General features: G+C 43.2%; 2 protein-coding genes and 1 long non-coding RNA gene across 4 annotated transcripts; 1 reads left to right on the top strand and 2 right to left on the bottom strand.

The window, feature by feature from the left end:
* Window positions 1-625: 625 nt before the first annotated feature.
* LOC113021780 (butyrophilin subfamily 2 member A1-like) lies at window positions 626-8,468 on the bottom strand. The gene is made up of 5 exons (XM_026166496.1): window positions 8,232-8,468; window positions 4,300-4,638; window positions 3,933-4,211; window positions 2,862-2,993; window positions 626-1,755 (listed from the first exon to the last, which is right to left on the bottom strand). Exons 1-4 carry the CDS (start codon window positions 8,305-8,307, stop codon window positions 2,875-2,877), a joined length of 813 nt encoding a protein of 270 aa, XP_026022281.1. The 5' UTR covers window positions 8,308-8,468; the 3' UTR covers window positions 626-1,755; window positions 2,862-2,874.
* LOC113021783 (uncharacterized) lies at window positions 2,072-2,492 on the top strand. Its single transcript, XR_003272356.1, has 2 exons — window positions 2,072-2,233; window positions 2,312-2,492. It is a non-coding gene; the product is annotated as an uncharacterized LOC113021783 (long non-coding RNA).
* A 6,083-nt stretch (window positions 8,469-14,551) lies between the features above and the next one.
* LOC113021782 (butyrophilin subfamily 2 member A2-like) lies at window positions 14,552-17,855 on the bottom strand. 2 transcript variants are annotated; one of them, XM_026166499.1, is made up of 4 exons: window positions 17,675-17,854; window positions 16,979-17,548; window positions 16,614-16,892; window positions 14,552-14,797 (listed from the first exon to the last, which is right to left on the bottom strand). In XM_026166499.1, the coding sequence occupies exons 2-4, from the start codon at window positions 16,989-16,991 to the stop codon at window positions 14,679-14,681; spliced, it is 411 nt and encodes a 136-aa protein (XP_026022284.1). In that variant the 5' UTR covers window positions 16,992-17,548; window positions 17,675-17,854; the 3' UTR covers window positions 14,552-14,678. The 2 variants fall into 2 exon arrangements, with proteins under 2 accessions (XP_026022284.1, XP_026022283.1); XM_026166498.1 differs by lacking the exon at window positions 16,979-17,548 and having other exon boundaries at window positions 17,675-17,855.
* Window positions 17,856-26,227: the final 8,372 nt, after the last annotated feature.

Genomic DNA, 26,227 nt, shown 5'->3' with positions numbered 1-26,227 from the left:
ACATTCAGACAGCAGCCTGACGCTGTCATTATCAAAGTCATTATTTAAACTCAGCTGAATAAAATCAAGGATGATTTTGAGGTAATGAAGAACTCAAGCTCCACGTGCCCCAGACTCCCGGACCCCCAACAATCCTGGAAGGAAGAGGCACCCACCCCAAACCAGAGAGCCAGGTGAAGGGACAGGACAGCCCGCAAGGAGGACCGCAGGACACAGGCCAGCACAACTCACAGAGAGAAGGAGACTTCAAGTCTTTCTAATGGACCAGTAAAGGCTGCATTTAATTCATTAGCTCATTGCTGTTTGCTGCATGCTGGAGTTTTGGACACTAGAGGGCGCCAATATACTGAGAATGAAACCAAGAAAAGCACTGCATTTAATATTCATAAATTCATTGAGTGATGTGCAGAAGTCTGAGTAAAATCAAACTCTAAATAAAGCGAACAAAGCAACATTTAGTCAGCCTGTGATGTAGAGTTGAGATGTTTTACAGCTGACTGCAGGATGAAAGATGGAATAATATTCAGCATTTAAGAACAGACGCTAAAAAAGCTGACACAGCTCTTTGTTCTAACAGAAACATCAAGAATGAAAACTAACTGTAAAAACGAAAAGACAGAGTTTGGAAAAGGTTTTATTTTTAAGTTGAGACAATGTTTCATGTTTTTTCATGAGCATGAAGGGACGAGTTGCCCCACAAGAAAGTTCATTCATTCATTTCACCAACAAAAAGGAGAAAACTAATGTTTAAAAGTCATGAGCATCAAGCCTCCACAGAGTGGAAGCGAAAGTATCAGCACAGACTAAATAACAGTAAAAAACAGGGACTTCGCTCATCCTTGGACCACACCAAGCTTGCATGTGGAGCTCTGAGCGTCTGTTTCTCTGTAAAGAGATAAAACTGGAGCTGATGTGATTCTGGACGACATCTGTGGAAACACAAAGATCTCTGGCACAACTTCACTTATTACTCAAGGTGCATGGAGAAGAGCTATAGCCTAAAGAAGGTGAAGCTCGAGCAGCATCGTGGGAACAAGAACGACTGAATTACTCAATCGACATGTTTCTGCTCGTTGCCTTCATCAGAAAAACACTGGGCAGAGGATGGGAGGTGGGAGGGGCAATGATGATGATGAGGAGGAAGCCTCTAACACGTGTTTTGAAAAGAAAGTTGTACATTACACAGCAGAGGTACATTTTGCACATTCAGCATAGACCCAGACAGGTCTATAAACAGCACAACGTTCATGTCTTCAAATTGTTTGTTTGTTTGTTTCTTTGATTTGAGATGGGACGACCTGTGAAACGATCTTCTGTGTGACTAATGACCGAGACCGTCTGTCTGCAGACATGAAACATACAATGATAATAATAATGAGAGCAGTAGTTCTGGGAGCACAAACACTAAAAACATTCACAGACGTCCTGTAACAGGACCGAACAGAATTAAAACCAGCTGCACTTTCGCGTGCTTCACAGTTCCTGATAACAACATGTCAAATGCAGTGTCTGTTTTCACATTTCATGATCATCATAGAAACACTGCTTCTCAATGCAATTAAAAAAGATGGCATAAATTAAAGCAAGAGTATTTCCTTCCCTGTAATAAGCTGGATCAACATAAAGACAAAGGAAACGCAGGATTTCAGTTCACTGAGGTATGAATCTGTTTTCCTCAGTAACTTTGTTCTGGAGCCTGGAGTCTGCTGTAAATCAGCCTCACAGAAACATCGTGTCTCTGGTTTCACTGAGAAGCTGCAAACAGGAAATAAAAGTACTTATTACATAAAGTCTGCTTTTAAAATCACACACATACACATGAAGAATGTTGGTCCTGTGAAGATGAGAATTTTTATTTTATTTTATTTTTATTTATTTTATTAAACAACAAAACACAATAAATTCTGTCGGTCAGAATAAAAACATGTTATCATGTGTCACGGACTCGGTTCCGGGGACTCGGGGTTCGTGAACAGTGTGGACCTTTATTGTTATTAGTGTATTGGATGTATGTTTGCTGCACTGTGCTCTTGTGTTCCATGCTGGTGTGTGTGTGTGTGTGTGAGGCTGGAGGATGAAGGACAGCCACCTGCAGGCCTGATGGGTGTGGCCCTGCCAGCTGCTGGTCACGCCTAGCTTACCACACACCTGCTTCTGATCAGGATCGTCGGGGGAGCTACTTAACAGAGCGATGGAGCTTCCTCCGGCGCAGGATCGTTGAGTTAGACTCCATGTCAGTGTTTCTAGTGTTGTTAAAGTGTATGCCTGCCGGAGTTGGTGCCATAACGGCTGTGTCTGTGTTTTTCCCCAGGAGGACAGCGGAACACAGGACTGCAAGACACACGGGGTGTGTGAAGGCACAGGGGCAGAGAGCACGGGATACCAGCACTTGGGAGAAGACACGTCACGGGAGTCGAGGGAGCACTCTTGGAGATTTAATGTGTGGTGTACAATTACCTCACTGTAAATAAACCCACTGTTCATTCCATTAAGTCTGCGTTTTGGGTCCTTTCTCCTACATCCCCCACGGTCTGCCCTCCAGACCGTGACAATCATGAGTACATCTGTACTTCAAACAGGAACTCTGCACACTGTCCCCTCACCGTCCCCTCACCGTTCCCTCACTGTTCCCTCACCGTCCCCTCACCGTCCCCTCACCGTTCCCTAACCATTCCCTAACTGTTCCCTCATCTGATACTTTTTGGACATTAAAAAACAAAATAAACAAACTCAGTGTGACTTTTGTTTGACAGCTTGAGGTCAGCTTTTCTTTCTCTGGTCATTTATTCATTCATGTCTCTATTATTTGTTACTGCATCATTCTTGACGAGGTCCACAGGTGTGAATATGTTCAAACGTACCTTTAAAGGCGAGTTACGCTGTAGTATAGATGAAACACACACAGAGAGACAAAACGACGAGCGCAGAAAGAATCCCAGAAACAAATGAAACTATGAGCACGGTGTCTCCACGGCAGGACTCAAACAGCTGGGCTGAAACACACGACACAATCCAGCTGTTACACTAAAGGTCAGGTTTAGTTTCAACCCACAGAAATAAGATCAGCGTCTGTGATCAATGAAAAAATATAAACACGTCTGTGAAAACGTTTTTTTTCCTTCCTGATGTTTTATTTTATAAGCTAAACAGAAAATAAGATTTTTTAAGTGATGTTTTTATTTATTAAAGGAACAAAAACGTCCCACCCTGACCTTTAACCTGTGTGAAAACAGGTGCTTGTATTTCCCTCTGCAGCGCTCAGGCGTCTGTGATAACTGATGAACAGTGTGTCACACCAGTGTGGAGGATTTTCTGGTCTGTTCTCCTAAACTGACACAAGCTGCCTGTTGTTCTGGGTTCTTTACTGACCTCCTGGATGAGCCACCGATGTGCTCTCAGAGTAACTTTGTAAGGTCGGCTACTCCTGCTTCACCACTTTTCCAACTCCTGTCTGTTTGTAGATAATGACTCTCTGTGTGAGCCATAAAGCCTTAAACACGAGTTTGTACCCAAACATCACCGATAGATGTCACTGACTTGTCTCAGCTTCTCTTTCATGACGCGCTGCTTTGTCAGATTTTGGTCTAATTCACTTTGTCAGAAACGTTTTTTGTCTGTTTAGGAGATTTTTTAAAATTCATTTCTGGTTTTCAGCTCTGGCAGCTTTAATGCTTAAAATAGGAAAATTAAACTCAGCTTTCCAAAAGATTTGCCTAATCACAGTGTGTGTCTGTGTTTGGATAAATAATCTAAAAACTACCTTTTGTATTACTTTGTTATTTATATTTGTTTGATGATCTGAAACATCTAAATGTGACAAATATGCAAAAAACAATGAAATCAGGAAGGAAGATAAATACTTTTTCACAGCATTGTTTAAAACGCACAAACATCAGCATCACAGACTGAAACATGACGAGCGGGAATCAAACCTGGAACAAAGATCTCGTCAGCAGCTCGGTGGCTGAGCTCCTCCTGCGTGGCTGCACAGAGGAAGAGGCTGCTGTTTGTCCTGGTCACCGTGGTGAGGAGGGTGATGTCATAGCGGCCGTCTCTGTGTGACACCTGTGGCTCCTCAGCAGGAAGGATGTTCCCATCGCTGTCCCTCCACTCTACTTTAGGCTTTGGAGAAGCACCTCTGACCTCACACTTCAGCTGCACCCCGACCTCGCTGATGTTCAGGATCCCAACAAACTGCTTCGGAGCTGCACCTGTGAACACAGCAGGAGAAAGTGGACACTCCATACTGTTTAAGGTTGGAATAACTTCTTAGGATGATTGCAGAAATGAAAGACTCACCAACAACCAGGGTGACGTTAAATGTTTCTCTGTCCGGCTGATGAAATGGAAAATCACAGGTGTAGCCTCCACTGTCGGCCACCTTGGTGTTTCTGAGGATGATGGAGGCGTTACCAAACTTCAGCTGGTCTGAAAAGTGTGACACGCGTCCTCTGAAGTGCTCATCTTGACCTGAACGTCTGTTATTATGATGGAGGCCGGCGTCGTACACAAACACCTCCCGCTCATCGTCTTTCTTCCAGTGAAAGCGCGTTCGTACGAGGCTCTCCTGGGAGCTGAGCGAGCACGGCAAGATGATGTAGTTTCCTTCAGATACAGCCACCACAACGGTTCCTCGCCCTGAAGAATGAAACATATTTAAATCATTATGTTTAAACACAGAACAAATGCAGATCATTCAGAGATAAGTTTTAAAACATCACATTCCTCCAGCACATCACACACACTCATATTGTTCCTGCACAGGCTTCACTGCTGAAGACATCTGCTAGTGTGTTGATCCACTCGTCTGAGTCTCACAGCTCATCACAACAGTTTGTTTTTTCAGTCAAAACCATCTTTTGCAAACCAAATGTGTCACCTTGATGATGAGTTTGTGCCTGTGTCTTAACTGTTTGGAAAATTTGGACTTTTCTGTCATGCAGCAGGCAAGTCAATCAAGAAAAACTGTAAATTCAATAAAAAATTGTCAACATGAATTCTTTCGATGCTTTGTTTATTGCTCGGATCTGTAGCTAGTGTTTAACCCGTATTTGTGACTAAAAAACAGACCTGCAAACATATTTTTGGGCAGCTTGTCAGAAAAAGGTCTGACAACATCAAAGCCAAACAGCCTCCACTTATAAACAGAAACACTGATAAGCAGTAGCAGTGATGATGAGGCTGCGATAGTTTAACGTGGAATTTACACACAGTGAAGACCGAGACGAAGAGCTCAGGCTGATTTAAAGATACAAATCTGTTCTGTGATCAACATTAAAACCTTTAAAGTCCTTCATCAAAGCTCCTGATCATCAAACTCTAACATGCAGAAAAGCAAACTTTGTAGCTGCTCCATCCTCCGATGTTTGTTTTACACACATGCAGATGACCTGTTACCTCAGTCTTTGAGACGCTTAAATGATGCAGCTCGCTGACGGCAGCCGTCCTGTTTTACATGGAGAACAGGGGCGAGTCTAAAGGGGGCCATGAGGTGTACTAGACTATATTTGTCTTTCATACCATTTTTTAGATTAAAAGTGAAATTAGTTAAAATATTTTATTGATCAAACTGCGTGAATATTTGAAAATATAAAATAAAAGTTTGGTTTTAAAAGCCAGTAAAAATGTAGACAGACGACTCTGAGACACTGAGCTGAGGGTGGTTAAAGTGGATACTGAAATATTATTATAAATTAATAGTACTTGACTCGTCTTAATGTCAGCAAGCTTTCTAAGAAGAGTCAAGCTACATTTTTATGCCTTAGTTCAGATTGAAGATATATTATTTTATTTGACTTTGACCTTTGACTGTACATGAGATTATTTATATATTTTTTCATTTAAGAAAATGTTTTCTATTTTATATTAATACACAGATGTTGTATGCAGTTAAACTATAAACATTTCTTCATTTCTAAACCGGAAACCAACGAGCAGTTTGTTCTGAATCTGTGACACAAAGAATGAATCAAACTCTGAAAGCAAAAATGGGTGCTACCCAACACATGCCAGGTGTACCTAATAAAGTGGTAGGTGAATATATATATATAGCATATAGCATATGCTCGTGTGTAATTACAGTGCCATGTCAGGCACCTGTGACACAAGACTGAGAGTCTGTGTTTCTATTTTTGCAGCTGCACCTCTTCTGAGAACGTGTCAGCAGCACTTTAATAATGTCTCTCTATTAAGCATCATTAAGTATCATTAAGTTATTAGTAAGCTATTAGAAAGTGCTTAATTCATCATTCACCAATTCACAGAGGTGTGGACTCGAGTCACATGACTTGGACTCGAGTCAGACTCGAGTCATTAATTTTATGACTTTAGACTTGACTTGAAAAAATGTTCTAAGACTGTGACTTGGACTTTTACACCAGTGACCTGGGACTTGAATTGGACTTTACTTGAAAAGACTTGATATTTCACCCCCATCTCTAAAATTTAACACACATAGTATATAGAAAATGTGCACCATCAATTCAATTCATTCATTCATTTATTCCAACCACACTCCGTACGTATGTGTGCATGAGTGTAGCACAGCCAATCAAATTAACCAGATTTTTTTTAAGAAAAAAAAAAAGCTCAAAAATGCTGCAAGGAGTTATTTTTTTCAGGTACATAAACTATGAAGTAGTCAACAAAAAAACGAAATGCAATATGCAAAACATGCAAGCAGAGAATCCCAGACAGAGACGGAACAACTTCAACTTTGTCCGACAGCTGAAGTTGCATAAAGAACGGTAGCTTCTCTTTTGCTACCATGAGATAGCTGACTTCATCTAACTAGCAAATGTTGTCCAGGCTACGTTGATGGTACTGTCTGGTTTTCATGTGTGTAATTTTTTTGTCATGCTATTTTAAAGCCGGTCCTACAACCGCATCCAAGAATAACATGCAGCTTATCTCAGAACTGTCGGTGAAACTTATTCTAGGAGCTAAGTTTAATTGAGCTGCATTTTATAGAGGTGCAATTTCACAATTTGTGTATATTTTCTAAGTTCAGTATTTCGTCATGTTGTTGAGAAAAACAGATTTAAAAATCACATGGTCTAATATTTACATTTACATATAACTGCGACTTTTTGTTGTTGTTTTTGTTTTTTAAAGACTCGAAAGGACTTGAAATTCAAAGTTTCAGACTTGAGACTTTACTCGGACTTGCCTGACATTAGCCTACTTGAGACTCGACTCTGACTTGAGGATAAAGACTTGAGACTTACTTGAGACTTCCAAAACAATGACTTGGTCCCACCTCTGCCAATTCATCTATAAATCACTCCTCCTCCTTAATATGTCGCCTCTAATTACAGATGTGATTATTCATCTGTCGTAATGATCATAGTCAGAAAACAATCTGTATTCATAATGACATGCTACAGAGGAGTATGCCGTATAAACAATGAATGACCTTAATGATGCTTAATAGTGTGACATTATTATAAACGTGTTCATGTTGCTTTGCTCTGAGAGGCAGTTTCAGCGCTAACACTGACAGCTGCGCTCTGTCACACAGAAGTTTAAAGTGATTTGACTGGAAGCACAAATGTGATGCTGGTAAGTATTCAGGAAACTGATGGATCAGGATCTGTTTCTAATGAGAAGTTCATTCAATTCAATTCAATTTTATTTATATAAAATCACAACAACAGCCGCCTCAAGGTGCAGTGACGTGTGTGGAAACAATGAGAAAGGCTAACGTGATTTGAGAATTGAGTGAGAGCTGAACAATGTACCTAATAAAGTGACCAGTGAGTCACTTCAGATTAAAGTTTGAATTCTTTTCTTATACTTGTTTAAACCCACCGATCTTAACAGAAGAACATGAAATGAATGTAAATAATCCCGTCACATCTTTGGGAACGATCACAGAATCAAGTCCTTGAAAACTTTCATCATAAAACAAATGTTAGAACAAACGTCTGACGTTATACACAAACCAAATCTCAAAAACAAAAAGAGAGCTCATAGATTATGTCCGGTGTCTTTAACTGTAGGTGAGTTTTTTCACTTGGTCAGTTCACATCTGGAGCAGCTGGATCCACAAACTGCTGTGAGAGCAGGCAGTTCACAGCACGCCATCACATTTTAATTACATGTATGGGAAACAATAGTCTGGATTCAAGGTATTGGAGACATGTACAGCTGGTATAAATTATAAAGGAGGTCAGAGCACAGAATCAGGGAGACTCTGTGAGAAATGATCAGAGTTATTGATGATTTCCTACCGTTTTCATGTCCTGCTGTTACTGCAAACATCATCAGAGGAAAGACGCACAAAGATAAAAGCTCCGCTAAAAACATGATGCTGAATAAAGTCAGTTCGTCCCCGTGATCCGAACGGCAGCAGCTGGTTAGGAGGTGAAATCTCTGCAGTTAAAGCACCAAATAAAGTCGGAGCAGTTCCTGCAAACCGGAGACCAAAACCTGAGACCTGGGAAGGCTCGCACACCGAGATGGTCGGACACAGGCTGCAGCAGGAACCAACAAGTCTTCACTGTCAGTGTGTGTGTCAGTGTGTGTGTGCACGCGCGCATGCGTGTGTGTGTGTGTGTGTGTGTGTGTGTGTGTGTGTGTGTGTGTGTGTGTGTGTGTGTGTGTGAGAGAGACACCTAACTCTGGAAGTAGAAACAGCAGACTCACTCAGCAAGTATTCACATGCACATTAAAACGTTCATCACTTTAAATTTTTCTGTGAAATCGCAGCTCTCAGGAACACGATTGTATCCTTTTTCTGATGAACAGGTTCAACTTTCAAAGACCTGCAGTTCACTGATAAAACAAAGCAGCTGCGCCACATTTCCCAGAAGTTCGTAGTGGGAGTGGCGGCTTTAAGCGTGCGCGGTCCTGCTTCAGGAGCTGTGGGCTCACGGCCATAAGCAGAGAAATCACAATGAGCGCAAACACAGACACACACAGAGAGGCAGGATCAGTTTATCTACACAACAGCCTACAGCCTGAACGACTGTCTGTCCAAACTACATCTGCTGATGTTTGGTGGTTGAAGCAGGAGAGACAGCAGTGATGGAGCTGCCAACCAGTCCTGGCTGCTGTAAAGAGTGTGCGTCATCATATTTATCTTGCAACATAACAGGGGACCAGATACCAACAAAGTAAACGTGAAGCAAACACTGTGTTTGTGAAGCTCAACTTCTTTTCTCTTGCTCCTCATGAAGCTCTTTAATGACTAATGGCTTTATTCCACCTTGATTTTTATTTTACCCACAGTTAGATTCATTAGCCTCCAGCATGGGTCTCATACGCTCAAGAACCCCTCCATGGGGAGATCTCCTCTAGGGGTTAAAAACCTGGGACTCGGGATAAAATGAAACAGCTTGATGAACCCAAAGGAGTCCCGTGCCCTTCATTTCAAACTCGTGACCTGACCTGAGCTTACGCAGACAGTCAGAGCTGTTATAACCCAGATAAGCTCAGGATAAAGGATGGACGTCAGTGTTCGCTGATTAGGAAAACCCAGAAAAAAGGCCAGTGAACGCACCCTTTTGCACCCGGGGTCACTGTTACAGGCCACTCTAATCAGCGAGGGGTCCACAGTGAATGGATATGCTGTGAGCACGGTAAATGTTGAAGCATTACAGGTGCAGTTTGTGTAACTGCTGACCTGTTAGTTCTGGGCATGATCAGATCCAAACGTTGTGTTGCACTGTTACACGTGTTTCAGATGAGCAGAGTTCTTGGCACTGACTGGATGAACTTCCACGAACATCTTCTTCCTTTCCTGCTCGACCAGCACACCTTCCACAGATGACGGCACTGATTCACGCGTCCGTGGCAGGACTGAAACACACCTGCTGTTAGTGCTACACGTGAGGACTTAATCTGACTGATTACACACCAACTGTAGATCTGAATAATTAAATCTGTAAATCTGTGAACAACTGCTCACCTGACTGAGCGATCACCGAGCTTATGTCATGGAGAAGCTCATCATCTGTCTGTCCACAGCTCACAAGCATCACTCCTCTTATGATCAGTGTGTTTAATCAAACACTGATCACCTGAGGGGTCCAAACAGTGCTCGAGGTCACGGTCAGATTTAGTGACCTCTGTTCGCTCACACAGGCAGCATTTTAGGTCTTCAGTACACCAGCGCCTGATGTTACAGACGTGTTCGTATCCGGGGTTTGTCCTCGATGATCTCCCCGAGACTCACGATTGATTTCATGTCCAGACTCTGGGTTAGCCATTTCATTATTATTACCATCATCTTCATTATTTCAGGGTCATCATTGTGCAGTCAGGGTTGTAGTCGTTATGTGGTGTTAAAAATCTCTGGCTTTTTATAAAATGTGTGAAAATCTTTAGTCAAGCGACGATGAGACCCTTAAAGATTCCCGTCCTGTTCTCTTGCATCTTATGAGGATTTTCAGTGAGTTCATTAGTGTCAGTATTGACTTCCACTGCTGGAAAATCGAACCTCGCAGTTAGTGAGAGGATCATCTCTTCAACCATAACAGCCATCGAGGCAGCAAAAAGGTTCACGGGTTGTTGTCCCTGTAAATTCATCTGAAAATGACAGAGTTAACAGTGAGTGTCAGATTGTCAAATCCAGTACGTGGTTAACATGTCAAGTTTCTGCGTGTCACATTAAAAGTGTGACAGCACTCAGTGCATTAAACCTTTTATAACTGTGATATTTCCTGTTATGAAAACCACAGCTGGCAGGCAGCTGGAAGCAGAAACATAAACAATGACTCTTTTTATGCTTTCGTCTGTTGAGCCGGTCGGACGAGAAGTCAAAGCGTACGTACGCTTTCATAGAACAGCATCACATTTACCAGGACTGCACAGTGGCAGTGGTGGCTGTAAGCATGTGCAGTTTATGGTAAATGGCCTGTATAGCGCTCTACTAGTCCCTAAGGACCCCAAAGTCACCCTCAAACTGAACACTGTTTTACCTTCAGCTGGTTTACATAAATCTCCTCTCCACACTCAGCTGCTTCCAAGGAAGGATCTCATCCTGCTGCTGGACTCTAACATCAGCCTTTACCTGCTCTGCAGATGTTGAGACCTGAACGGTCACTTAAACCAGGAACACTGAGTCAGACCAGCTGCAGCCTGAAGTGGAGTCAGCAGGATTAGACTCTCACAGCAGGGTCGTGTGGTCGTGTTTTAGTGTTCAGAAAGCTCATTTTCAACCAATCATACACTGCCCAATGGAAAACCATTGAGGAACAAATGCTGTCTATACCTATTCAGGCAACTCTAGCTGACAATAACTTACAAACCTATATAAAAAATACTGATAACATGTGGGTGAAAAGGACCCTTAAAACATGGAGAACTATTATAAAGGAATATAAACTCGAGACCAATATTACAGTTCTTAAATGGTGTGCTTACGACTCAGAGTTCAAACCTAATGAACTGGATTCTAGATTCAAGGACTGGACAGGTAAGGGCATAACAGCCCTGTGCAGTATAATGAAGGATGGAAAATTGTTCAGCTTTGACATGCTTAGAAAAACATTTTCATTAGAAAAAGAAGACTTCTATCGATATCTGCAGTTAAGGCACTATGCCGACACGAAGATGAGAAACGTAACAATGATAAACACACGCTTGATGGAACTGTTTATAAAAAGCTGTAACTCAGAAACTATTGATAGAATTGTATCATGTCTGTATAAGGGTCTAATGGATTTGAAACCACATTCGACTTCATATATTAGAACAAAATGGGAGAAGGAAGGAGGGATAAAAATATTAGAGGAAGAATGGACGGCAATATGGAGATATCAGTGGATGTGTACCAGCTCACAAAAGTGGAGGGAATTTGGCTGGAAGTGCCTAATTAGATACTTTATAACACCTTCTCAGAAGTCTCATGATGATGATAACCCCCCTGCTTGTTGGAGGAACTGTGGAAATCAAAGTGCAAATCACTACCATATTTTCTGGGACTGCTCAATCTTGAGGGATTATTGGAGAGAAATACATAATGCCTTACAGGATATCTTTAAACGTGAAATACCTCTCGAGAGTAAGACTATGTTCTTTGGATATATACCTCAGGAATGGCCTAAATATGATAAACATTTAATAAATATTTTATTGGTGGCCTGTAAAAAGAATATCACCAGAAAATGGTTATCCCCAGAGAGCCCAAACATAAGTACATGGATGGAAATCACAATGGAAATTTATAACATGGAAAAGATAACAGCTTCTGTTAACCACAAGCTGGAGAAATTTGCATCATATTGGGAAAACTGGGTTAAATATATCACGCCTCATAGGCCAGATTTTACTATTACAAACCAATAATTATGATGTATGTATATATATTTATAGGATCACCCCATACCAACACATCCGTGTTGTTTTTTTTTGTTTTTTTTTTCTCTTTCTTAGGTTTGTTAGTTTTGTTTTTTGATTTTCGGATTATGTGATGGTTTCAATTACTTCTATCGTTGTAAGTATTCTTCCCTTATGACTTGGATGTAAATTAAAATACTATTTCAGTATTTAAGGCAGATGACCTAAGTATGAAGAATGCTTACATGATGTACATACTGTGAATGCCTGCTTTTGAAACCTTAATAAAAATATGAATTAAAAAACAAACAAACAGAAAGCTCATTTTCTTTTTGTTGCAGTGCACACCGCTCACCCCACAGAAAACATGTAACACTGAACGCTGTGTTTAATTAGGACCTCAGCAGGCGAGAAAAGATCCACAGGTGCTTTGTGTCCTGAATCATCCACAGCTGTGGAGCTGTGTGGCCTGCTGCCGTTTCTCACTTTGCTGCTGTTTGTCTGACAAAAGTGTTCAAACGAGCAGCGACTCGTGGCCCAAAGAGTCGTCCCTGCAAGTTTTTGTAATGTGGACGGTTATAAGAGGCTGACGCAGCAGCTGAGCCGCCTCATTACTTAAGCAGCTTAAGTCTGAACCGTTTTAGAATTACAGACAGTTTTAAACACAGTTCTCATATTTCAGAGGCTGGCCTTTCACTTCTAGGTTTGATTATTAAAGATGAGAAACATGCACAACAGTGATCAAAGATTTAGCATAGTTAGCATGTTAAAAACACACTCAGGATTCACACAGCTCCTGTGGGTAAATACTGTGTTTTTATTTATTGTATATCATCACGCTCCATTATAAACAGCCTCCATCTCTGCTGGATGTCATCACAAAATATCCCACAGACTCTTCTGGAAGGACACAGAGACTTTCCCACGCCAGCTAAGAGACATAATCAACACTGCGTCTGCCCCGGAGGCTCCAGCCTCACCCACAAAACATGCAGGGTGTGGGTGGGTGTGTTTGTGTGGGTGTTTTGCGAGGGAGGGGGTTTCGTCAGATGTCACCTCAACTGACTTCTTTCAATCTGTAGGACTGATAACTCCAGAATGACTGAACCCCTCACCCTGATACCTTTTGTAGGAAGCTTATTTCTCAGAATTTTTTCCTATATTTATCATCTAGATCCTCACTATTAGCAGACAATAATATGTAATATTTAATCTTCAGTGATGCATAATATTTTTTATAATCCCGTTTGTGGTGGCTGTCCTGTGAGGAACCACGTCTCTCTGAGTAAACAGCTGTTAATGAGCTCAGAGGATCAGGCCGACACTCTCATTTACGACTATGTTAAACATTTGACTCATTTAAATATCACAGCTGAATTTAAAGGCCTGAGCAGTGATGCAGGTAACTGTCAGCATCTACACAGGGATTACAACCGAATGTAACATGAAGGCAGTGTTTTAGTACTTTTATTGAACTTGGCTGTTCAATGAAACTGGACCTGGCAGCATCCCTCTTCCCTCTTCATCATCACAGCTTCCATTACTGACAAGCAACAAGTTATTAAAAGTTTCATGTATCACATGTGCTGGATTCTGCGTTTAGTAAGAAGAAACTGTTCTGATTACAAACTCTGATCATCAACCGTGACTGACTGTGTCGACCGCCTTATGCTCAAACACGGCGTTCTTTATGGAAAAGCTGCGGTTAGCTCAGCAATAAAACACCCAGCTCTCACTGCCAGTACCTACAAGAAGTAGTAAAAATAAGACTCTCCAGCTGCACCACCTTCAAGCATCCACCAGGAGCTCCAAGCAGGTCAAGTACTCGGAGCTGATTTTCATGTGCATAATTATATGTGACACTCAGGACCTCCAGTATAACCTGTAGGAAAACCCCAGCTCACATGCACCTAACCAGGGTGATACAAGAACGCCCTCCCCCACCCTTTCACTCCAGAGAGTTCCTGAACCCAAGCCTTGAGGCGAGCCCAGGCTCCCTCCCAATCAGAGAGGTGATATTCGTATACCAAAAACCAGTTTTAGCCACCGGGGATCAGTCCACCACCCTGCATCTGGCCATTATAAATACAGCTCTGATATCAGGATTCATCATAATAATGAGCAGATAAAGGGCAGAGCCTCAATTTGTATCCAGTCGGGATAAAAACATGAATGTGTTTCAATGTGAACCGTGATGTTTAAACACTTTTAAAGCAGTTTAGCATGTTTTAAAACCTTATCCACATCCATATCCACATTATCCACTGAGTCATCATTTACCCAACTTTATTTTTCATTAATACAATGTTGGTATAAATAACATATCAGCCTTAAAACCAGAGGAAACAGAAGAGCAGAGAATAAAAAAGGCAGATGAAAGTATCTGCTGTCTGTTATCAACAACATTTAATACAAGCTGAGAACAGCAACAGAGACGCAAACACAGTGACAGAGAATCCAGAAGCAAATACAGAAACGATCACACCGACTCCATCGCAGGACTCGAACAGCTGATCTGAAACACATTACAGAAGCCTGCTGTTACAAAGATATACGTTTGTAAACACACTAATTACAACCTTTAGCAATCAAATCAGTAGGGGTGCAACGATACACAAAATTCACGGTTCGGTTCGATACTTTGGTGTCACGGTTCGATATTTTTTCGATACAAAAAAATGTTCATGCCTTTTTAATTTGTCATTTATTAAAATTATAAATATATATTTTAACTCAAAAGTACAGTTTTTAAATTTAACCCTAACCCTTGTGCATGTCTTTTATTTTGACAGCGAATGCGCACCTGCGGACCACTTATGTGCAGCCCTGGTTATTTAGCTCGTCATATTGCAGCCACAGAAATTCTTTTGTCCATGAAACCATAAAGCTGCACTTTCTTTTTGCCTTATAGTCTGATTTGTCATAACTTCTCAGTTTTGTGGTAAGCTTTTCTTTGGCTGTCACTTCTTCACCCTGACCTGTCTTATTTGGCTCAGCAGAACTAAAATATATATCTGTCTGTGAAGGTCATCGTAGTCAAATATAAATCCTGCTGCTTTTACACACGCACTCACATAAGCTCAGCGATTCTCTGTGCGATCAACCTCTCACATGTTTAAGCTGCGGGAGATTTCACTTGTCATGTTTGCATAGTAAGCTAACGATTAATAAGACGATGTCAGAGGAATTGGTGCACAAATTATCATCACTCACAGATCAGTGCTGTCATTGCAAAGTGAAAGCAAAAAAACAAGCGCAAATTCAAACGCGTTTTCAATATGTCACATATTGACAGTGGCTCACCGATGCCAATGACATAATTACCCAGCTACATTTCTGAAAGAATGCAAAAGCATTGACATATATTTTTCCTACAATAGCCCGACAGGCAGGGCAGAGATAGATTTTGGTAGCCCGAGTGAAAAGATCCTAGCCCCAGGACGTCGGGCTAGCGATATTGCGAGCCCTGTATCTGATTGAGGAATCACTCATCTTTGGAAAAAGAGAGTTTATTACAGAGAAATGTCTCTTTCCAAAATAAAAGCTATACTATCCGCTTCTTCTGGGCTATATTCTCAGCAGCATATTAAACATATAAGGAGAATCATGTGCTAACAGCTGTCTAAATGACTCGGCTAAAGTTAGTAGCATGCTTGTTGTTTTGGTCTTTGCACTAGGATGATGTCGGTGTAAATGTGCAGTCATATTCGTTGTGTTCCCACTAGTGCTTTCAGGTTAATCTCGTTGAAATGACCTTAACGCCACAACACGGCAAATCTCCGTTAACGAGCTACCGCCGATCGCCCGTGCATGGGGCTAGACGGCCAACACGTTAACGAGCTAACTGCGCTAACACACTAGCTCCCACCCATGTAATTGAGCATTGCATGGCACATCCAACATACTGTTTTACTTTAGTCCATGACTCGCTTACCTTCAGGGTCATACCTCACATGAAAACCAAAATAATTCCAAACGCCAGATCTGAATGAGAGTGGGGGAGGTCCATGTTGTAAGGAGAGCTTAACTTCTGTCTCGCTAGCTTGCCCTGCGCTCTTCCTTCTGATGATGCTGTCTGTGTTGAGCGCTCAGTGGATCTGCGTTCGACTACTCCGCCTAGGCTGCACTGTCGAGCCTAGGCGGAGTAGTCGAACGCAGATTCACTGAGCGCTCAACACAGACAGCATCGTCAGAAGGAAAGTTGATAAAATAAATTAAAAATTTTGTATTGTTCGATACATATGCGTACCGAACCGAAAGCACTGTATCGAACAGTTCAATATCGATACGAATATCGTTGGGACCCTACAAATCAGAGTCTGTGGCCTCACCTGGAACGTGGATCTCTTCTTCAGTCACATGGCTGATCTCCTCCTGTGTGGCCACGCAGTGGAAGATGTTGGTGTTTGTCCTGGTCACCGTGGTGAGGAGGGTGATGTCATAGCGGCCGTCTCTGTGTGACACCTGTGGCTGCTCAGCAGGAAGGATGTTTCCATGGCTGTCCCTCCACTCCACTCTAGGCTTTGGAGACGCACCTCTGACCTCACACCTCAGCTGCACCCTGTACTCCGTGATGTTCAGGATCCCAACAAACGGCTTCAGAGCTGCACCTGTGAACACAGCATGAAGCTACAGCACAAGGAGGGTGATGTTTCAGCATTCAGGTGAATTTTAAGGTGGTTTCTGGTTTAGTGACCTCCCAGTGGCATTAGCCTTCAGCTCACACTGAGGTGGTTTGGCACAGTGTTGAGTGATGGTAATGAGAATGTCACAGACTGAAAAGGATGAAGAGTCCACTCAGAGACCAGCTGCTGTGTTTGAGCTTGCTGTGACGAGCCGACGTGCCTGAACTCCTCCTGCTGTCATCATGATAACAAACAGCAGCACTGGAAGATAATCTGTCACTCTCCTCCCTCTGCAGAGTAGAAGGCTGTTAAACTGAAGTGTGCTGAGCATGACCTGCAACATCTTCATTGACCTGCGATTTGTCCAATGATTTCTTCTGTGTTTAATAGCAGAAGACCAATTCTTAGTGATATCTAGTAGAAAGAAATGTCTTTGTTGAGTTTTCACACCAACATCGTGGTGATTTGAGAACTGAATGTGGTTGAAGCAGTAATTACGTCTCCTTCATTGCTGTTCAGCAGATATTTCAGTGTTTCTCTCCACTGTGACGGGACAGCTCGGACCGCAGTGAGGAAACACTCAACACTTGTATCTTTAAATCTAGTTGTTGTTTACCTCATCACTGACAGTTCTGAACCATCTAAAGATGAGTGGGGAAAACGAATCCACACCAACATTAAAGGGATAATTCACCATTTTTGGATACATCTCGCTGCTGTGTTAAATCAGTAGAAGAGCTTTACTGTCTCAGCATTAGTGTTCTTACCGTTTTCATGTCCTGTTGTTACTGCAGTCACAGTCAGAAGAAAGAGGCATAAAAATAAAAGCTGCAGAGTTTTTGCCTTAAAAACAGAAGAAAACATGACGCGGAGTAAAAACGTTCCTCTGTGCTGCGTCGATCACGCTACTGACGCTCTGCAGCGGATACTCTGGTCGAGTAAGTTTAGGAAACAAGCCTCAGTCACGAGTGGGAGGAGCGTGTGTGTGTGTGTGTTAGTTCTGTTAAGCTTTGCATAAAAAACATCAACATGTTCAACAATCCAGGTAAATAAATAAATGAGTGCATAACGACATAAATGCAAACTGATGAATGAGAACTTCAGCGCTCACACTTACAGGCATAAAGTGTTTAATATCAAACGTCAGTAAGAAGAAAACAGACATGTTTCAGCGCCGGTCCTTCCTCAGAGTGTCATGAAACATGTGAACACACGTCCTGGCTCCAGCTCTCGCTGTAAGAACCACAGATTACAGATTAAAGCCTTCGAGGTCTGAACTCGTTTCTCTCCTGTTGACTCTGAGCTGTTTCAGTCTTCCTGACCTGGAAGCTACAGCGTGAACGACACCATGAACCTGTATTAGGAGGAACGATCTGTGGCTTTCAGTGTTATGAAGGAGGTTCCCTTTTCACTGGTGCACATCACCAACATACACTGAAGACCTAACCTGGGGCAGGCTGGACGAGATCCAGAGATTATAGAGATCACAACAGCTTACTGTGAAATCCTAGAAGGAGGGTCCAAAGACTTTCCTGAAGAGCATCAATTTAAAAAAAAAAGAATATTTTCAGACCTGCTTTTCTCCTGTTAGCTGAAATTCTGTCTTCAGGCTAAACTGTATCACCAACACAGCAGCTCTTTTCCAGTTTTACTGACCAAAGCACTCAGAGCTCACACTCTGCTGCTTTTAACTTGTAATATAAATAACAGGAAAACCTTCATTTATCCCATATTTAGGAAATTTGTTTATTTTTTTATCTCTTCATATTTTTCTGAAGTCATAGTTTTACTTGCAGTGTAAAATCAGTCGCTCTGCTATCAGTAGACCTGTCCGTGTCTGTGATTGGTCAGAGATTGTCAGTGACACTTCTTAACACACTTCTCTTTGATAAGTATTCAAATGTGACAGCAGAAACTGAGACTCATCAGTCCAGGCAACATTGTTGCAGCTTTCTATTGTCCAGTTTTGGTGAGTGTGTGTGTGCAGTCTCTGTTTCCTGTTCTTAGCTGACAGAGTGGCACTTAGTCTGGTCTTCTGCTGCTGTGGCCCAGCTTCTTCATGTTCTTAGATGCTCTTCTGCACACTTTGGTTGTAACAATAGGTTATTTTACTTCTTGTTGCCTTCCTAGCAGAGAAAGTTGCATAAATATTTTTTCTTCCTTATTCCGATGCTAGCTGTGAAATTCAGCAGGTTGTCTTGACCATGCACATGCTTAACTGCACTGAGCTCCATGAAATGTAATTGGCTGAAATTTGCATTAACAAGTAGTTGAGGAGGTGTACCTAATAAAGTGGCCAGCAAGTGCACACTTTGTATGAGGTTCAACAGATTTTTTTAAAATTCAAAACTGTTCAGTAAAAATGTAAAAACTGTAATTTTGCCTGCCTCCAGGTTTGACGCTATAATGCTTTAAAAAAATAAACAGCTGTCTGTGCAGTGAGTTGAAAGTGAATGATTCATCTATAGCAGGAGTGTGGAGTTAGTACCACAGGATGGCGCACTTTAACTGTGTATGGTAAGGTCATGGATTGTAGTGATTCAGACAGCAGAAAACTAAAAGGTAAATGGACTGATTCTTCTATGGGACTTTTCTACACTCAAACGCAACACAAGCACTGTCTTCTATGCTGCTAAGTGCCTACTAACTACCATTTACACCCTGATGGATGCCAGCTGATGCATCGGAGAGCAACTTGGGTTCATATCTTGCTCATATATCTGGCGTGCAGACTGGGGGGAACCACCAACCTTCTGATCAGTAGATGACCTGCTCTACGTCCTGAGCCACAGCCGCCCCAGCAGTGAAAGTTCCTCCAGTGTTTACTGTTTTTTTTTTTTTTTTTCTAAATGACATCAGAAACAGCAGTATGCGACATTACGGCAGAGCTTCAGTTCATCCTTTGTCATTTTTTTTTTTTTTTTTTTTTTTTTTAATAAATAGGACAGGGGGAATGAATGAGAGAAAGAGGGGGAGAGAAAGAAAGAAAACCAAAGGGGAGAAGAGACGGTGAGAAGGGGGGGGAAGAGAGAGAAAAAAAAAAAAGAACTCCTGGGTCACCTGTATGGAGAAAAAAAACAAACAAACAAAAAAAAACAAACAGAGGAGACAGCAAACAACAAAGAGCAACATAATAATAGAGAAAACAAAGCACCATCACAATAAACTAGCTAGTCATAGATATCAATATTTACTAAATAATAAACGATATTGTGCAGCACGCAAGATAGACAGCGCACAGTGTGCTTTGAGGCAGCAGCCAAGAAAGCTTTAGTCCGCGTCTGTGAATACCCATGTGTGCATACCTGTGTGGATCAGCATGCTTGCATTCCAAAGGTTTCTCCATGTAATGATCTGCTAGGGAGTGTGGGGGGGCCACAGCCCCGTCCTCCAGGGTGTGAAGTGGGTATGGAGGAGATCAAAACTCCAGACATCCAGAGGCCCCCAGAACACAAGAGACCATGGAAGACCAACAGAGGGGCAGCCGCGCCACTGTTCCAGTAAGAGCTGAGGAGAGTCCCAGATGAGGGCTCGCCCAGCAGCCGCGGAGCAGAAGTCAGGGGGAGTTGCAGTGACGCGCCCGTGAGCTCCGCCGGCCCCCAGCTGCGCCTGAGTGACCGAGCCCCAGGCCGAGAGGCCGGGGGCACCCCACCTCCAAAGGGGCCCGAGCGAGCCCCAGGCCCCAGGCCCCGACAAGCGGCCGCCAAGGAGTGAGCCGGTGTGTACCCGGACGCCCACCCCCAGACACAAAGAACCACCAACACACCGACACCTGAGGGAGTCCGCCACCGGCAGGGGAAGTGGTGGTGGGTGGAGATAGGCCTCCAAACCTTGGAGGGCCTGAGGTGTCCCCAGAGAGGTGGCGTCTGATACCCAACCTGACATATAGACACAGACATACAGGCACACACAGACACAAACATCCATTCCCCCCCTCATGCTCTCATATGCACTCACTCCACACTCAACCAACGTGGAGACAGACATAAAGAGACGCTGTACACACAATCACACTCCCCAAGCGTACTCTACAAACCGGGTCTAGGTACCCTTGCCCCTGGAGGGGGGAATTGCACCCAGACCCAGGTGGTGTTACCCTTTTCCCTGCGGTGGGGAGAGGCAGACCGCCCCGACTCCGCAGCAGCAGGGAGGCCCCACACCCCAGACCGCAGTCGGACGGCCAACTCCTCCTACTAGCCCTCCCGCTCCAGCAGGCCGCAGAGAATGGGGGTGGGAGAAGACTCCAAACCTCCCTCCACCCGCTCATTGTAATGTTGATGCATATGTGTTCTAAGGTGCATTTAAAACCCAGGAGGGCATGGAGCTACCTGCCAAGGAGCAGCAGGTAAGCGCATAGTCCCTCCTGCTAGCCCTCAATGACTAAGTGTATTTAAAATTGAGAGGTGGGCAACGACGTCAGGGGTGAGGTATACACCCTGATGGTGATTTGGACTCCGTGATTGTGCCCACCCCCAAGATCCTATATGTATGTGTAATGAGAGTGTGAGTAATGTGAATGTCTAAGTTGTGGGATAAAATTGAGGCAGAGGCAGCCAGAAGGGGACGGGGGGGGGGGGGGGGGGGGTAGCCTCCTCTGCACCCTGGTGACATACCCCCACTCCAAGGCCCTGCATGTGTGGGTGGTTGTGGAGGAGCGGGAAGAGGGAGGCAGCTGGAGATGGGGAGGGAAGGAAGGGAGGGGCAGGTAACCCCTCCCTGGGGCCAGCTCCCCCGCTGACCCCAGTAGGCACCCCCACCCTCCGCGACCCGCCAGGGAAGGGGGGCCCAGGCCCATCAGACCGGGGCCCAGTGCAGTAGCGCCCCCCGGCTCCACAGAGCCCTGGACAGTCCACCCAACCCCACCACAGAGAAAACTGCACCCACCCCACCATCCACACATCTTCCAGACTACATAAGACGGTAAACGCCCAGGCTGAGATCTTCCTCCACCTCTACTGTATCTCCCCCTCCTACAGAGAGTTCCTGAGAGAAGAAAGCTCCTGCAAGATGTGACCATCCCCCCCACCAGTTGAAGAGCCCCCCAGGCGGCTCGACGCACCGGCGGCACCCTGCTCCAGGGCCGGGCCCCCATGCACCCACCCGCCCACAACCCCGGCAACACACCAACCAGGACCCAAGCCCCCGAGGCCCGGCCCGGGCCCCAGCCCAGAGACGGAGCGCCCCCAGAACCCCACGCCCATCCCGGACCCACCCAGGGGCAGCCAGGTTGCCAGGTCAGTAACCCACGTCCGTCAGCACAGACCCTCCCCTAGCCCCGCTGCACGCAGCCGCGAGGAAACAGTCACCTGAGAGCCAACAGAGCCCCCAACCGGACGTGACTGCTACCCCGGGTTGAGCCCCCCAAGGGTTAGTGTTTACTGTTATCTCAACTGTCGGTCACGAAACGGACTCACACTAATTTGTGGTAAAACAACAAACAAACTACTAATTAAACTGAACTGATTAAAGATGGGCAGCTACTCTAAACCAAAACTAGCCTCAAAGTTACATCAGTTTCAGAAAAAAACATTTCATTTTCTCTCACAAAGAAAATAAAAGAAATTATTGGCCTGTCTGGAGGCCTTACACCACTTAAAGATGTCTTTCTTTTCCTTGAGTATGAACTCCAAATTCAGTGAAGATGTCTTTACAGCTGATCAAACTGCTGGGAGTATTGTGCCAAAGATGGTTCATTTTAGTTCTTAACCAGCTCCACATCAGCCTGATTTTGTCATTTTTAAAATGAAAAAATAATACTGTTACTTTTTAAAAATCTTTCTATTAAATTCGTGTCATCCTTTTCCCGTCTGTCCTTTTGTTTCTGCGATGTTCCACATTTGATGTTGACGTTATTTTTGTTGTTACCCAGCAGTTTGTAATAAAGGTCGTTCAGTGTGACGGGAGATTAAATTTAACATCCATCACTTTTTCTGTTTCTCTCTGTGATGATGGCAGATTAACAACAGTTAAAATGTTCCTCTAAGGATTTCCTCACTTTGCTGTACAACGCGCTGTTTGTTTTCTTTTACTTTTGCTGCTTCACACAGCATCACAGCTCAGTGCTCCATCTACAGGTGGAGAGCAAACAGATGTAATGATGGACAGTGCAATTTGAAGATAATATGGTTTCACTAATAAACATTACTTCTGCACAAAACAAACGTACAACACAGAGCAATTATTTAGAAAAGTATCTTTATTGAAAAAGGTGCAAAAGATCCACATTCTATTTACGAAAATATACAAGAAATGTGGTTTAGAAAAAAAACATTTTAAAAAATAAACTTGTCACAATCATATATGAGCGACTGTTTATGCACCAATTCATTTTTCAGTAAAATGACAAAAACTGTCATTATGAATTCTTTTACATGTTACTATGATGCTGTTATGATAGTTTTCAAACACTGATCAAAAAGATAAAAAATAGAATAAAATTTGAGAATGAAATCAAGGTTTAGGCTACGTCCACACGTACCCGGGTATTTTTGAAAACGCATTTTTCTATGCGTTTGCACCTTTCGTCCACACGTAAACGGCGTTTTCGGTCACTGAAAATGGAGATTTCTAAAAACGCCTGTCAGGGTGGATATTTTCAAAAACTGAGTATTTGTTAATTCTACTCTCTGCAGTGTTTAAAGCACAGGTGTCAAACTCTGGCCCGTGGGCCAAATTTGTTCCAGTTTTGAATTTTGGCCCACGGTGTATTTGAGTTTGACACCCCTGGTTTAAATGCTTACATACACACACAGTTACTGTCCGTCCACACATACAACTCTGCTTCTGCTTCTATGCTGCAGCTTTGTTTACTATTTCCCACCGAGGCTTCTAAACTTCTGTTGGCCAACATTTCTACATGGTTAGGAATCTAGCGCCACCTGTTGCTTTGACATGTTCTTAGCAGCGTTTTCCTTCATTTCTGCCTTTACATGTGGACGGGATCATTTTTTTAAAACGAAAACGGAAAATCTCCGTTTTCAAAAATACCCGTGTACGTGTGGACGCAGCCTTATACACTTGAAAAACAAACTGACATATTTCCAAGCAGAAAACACTTTCATTCTGAAAAGTCATAGAAGCCGACTGGCTGAACAGCGCCTTTAAAAATATTTACTGTACAACAATTATTTACATGGCGTAATTTACATGACAGACACACACAATGTTATGAGCAGAAGCACAAGAAAAAGTGAATAGGTCAATACAAGTGCAATGTAAACAAAACCCACAAACATTATTACATTTAAACAGTACAACTCTCTATAAAAATAGCATGTAATTACCGTATTTTTGGGACCATAAGGAGAACTGGATTATAAGGCGTATTAAACGAAACAAAAACAGCCAGATACATCAAACTTCACAATCACATCCCTTTTGCTGTGATTGTGATTGGCCTGTTCAGCACTTTGAATGCCAACAGCTACTTTTTCACTGCAACTTTTGTAATGTTCAGCCAGAGAACAACAATCAGTATCCTGTCAAAGTAAGCAATAAAAATCATAGAATTAATATAAAGCCTCACAAATATCTTCAAACTCTAGGAGGCTGTGTTACGACCCGGCTCAAAAGTCGCAACATAAAAAAGGAGATGAATACCAGAGTGTTAGTCAGAAGAGGTTTTATCTTAAAATGGCATAGCAGGTTGGCTAAAATAGCTGGTACCACCAAGGCAAAGACTAGTGAGCTCTTCAGGAAGCTTGCCTCAGGTATGCTTTTATCCACACCTGACTAGGTGTGGCCAACTAGCACCAGCTGACCACACTGAGCAGATCAGAGGCTGCAGAGGGACGTAACACCTCCCTTAAAAGGGTTCCTCTAGGACCCCTAAATTTATTAAAACCCCTCTGAAGCCTTCAGGTCCTTGACCCACAAACCTGGAATAAAAGTAAAAGCTAACAGAAGCACAGTGTTCACATTAACACAAAACCAAAAGTGGCAACAAATAACCACAACCAAGTGATCTGTTGTCTCTACCACACAAATGGTCACATACAGTGGGGCAAAAAAGTATTTAGTCAGCCACCGATTGTGCAAGTTCCCCCACTTAAAATGATGACAGAGGTCAGTAATTTGCACCAGAGGTACACTTCAACTGTGAGAGACAGAATGTGAAAAAAAAATCCATGAATCCACATGGTAGGATTTGTAAAGAATTTATTCGTAAATCAGGGTGGAAAATAAGTATTTGGTCAATAACAAAAATACAACTCAATACTTTGTAACATAACCTTTGTTGGCAATAACAGAGGTCAAACGTTTACTATAGGTCTTTACCAGGTTTGCACACACAGTAGCTGGTATTTTGGCCCATTCCTCCATGCAGATCTTCTCGAGAGCAGTGATGTTTTGGGGCTGTCGCCGAGCAACACGGACTTTCAACTCCCACCACAGATTTTCTATGGGGTTGAGGTCTGGAGACTGGCTAGGCCACTCCAGGACTTTCAAATGCTTCTTACGGAGCCACTCCTTTGTTGCCCGGGCGGTGTGTTTTGGATCATTGTCATGTTGGAAGACCCAGCCTCGTTTCATCTTCAAAGTTCTCACTGATGGAAGGAGGTTTTGGCTCAAAATCTCACGATACATGGCCCCATTCATTCTGTCCTTAACACGGATCAGTCGTCCTGTCCCCTTGGCAGAAAAACAGCCCCATAGCATGATGTTTCCACCCCCATGCTTCACAGTAGGTATGGTGTTCTTGGGATGCAACTCAGTATTCTTCTTCCTCCAAACACGACGAGTTGAGTTTATACCAAAAAGTTCTACTTTGGTTTCATCTGACCACATGACATTCTCCCAATCCTCTGCTGTATCATCCATGTGCTCTCTGGCAAACTTCAGACGGGCCTGGACATGCACTGGCTTCAGCAGCGGAACACGTCTGGCACTGCGGGATGTGATTCCCTGCCGTTGTAGTGTGTTACTGATGGTGACCTTTGTTACTTTGGTCCCAGCTCTCTGCAGGTCATTCACCAGGTCCCCCCGTGTGGTTCTGGGATCTTTGCTCACCGTTCTCATGATCATTTTGACCCCACGGGATGAGATCTTGCGTGGAGCCCCAGATGGAGGGAGATTATCAGTGGTCTTGTATGTCTTCCATTTTCTGATGATTGCTCCCACAGTTGATTTTTTCACACCAAGCTGCTTGCCTATTGTAGATTCACTCTTCCCAGTCTGGTGCAGGTCTACAATACTTTTCCTGGTGTCCTTCGAAAGCTCTTTGGTCTTGGCCATGGCGGAGTTTGGAGTCTGACTGTTTGAGGCTGTGGACAGGTGTCTTTTATACAGATGATGAGTTCAAACAGGTGCCATTCATACAG

The sequence above is a fragment of the Astatotilapia calliptera genome, chromosome 5 (assembly GCF_900246225.1).
Source record: "Astatotilapia calliptera chromosome 5, fAstCal1.2, whole genome shotgun sequence".
NCBI classification, from domain to species: Eukaryota; Metazoa; Chordata; class Actinopteri; order Cichliformes; family Cichlidae; genus Astatotilapia; species Astatotilapia calliptera.
Note: the sequence above shows the minus strand (reverse complement) of the source record. Positions and strands in the feature narration are given on the sequence as shown.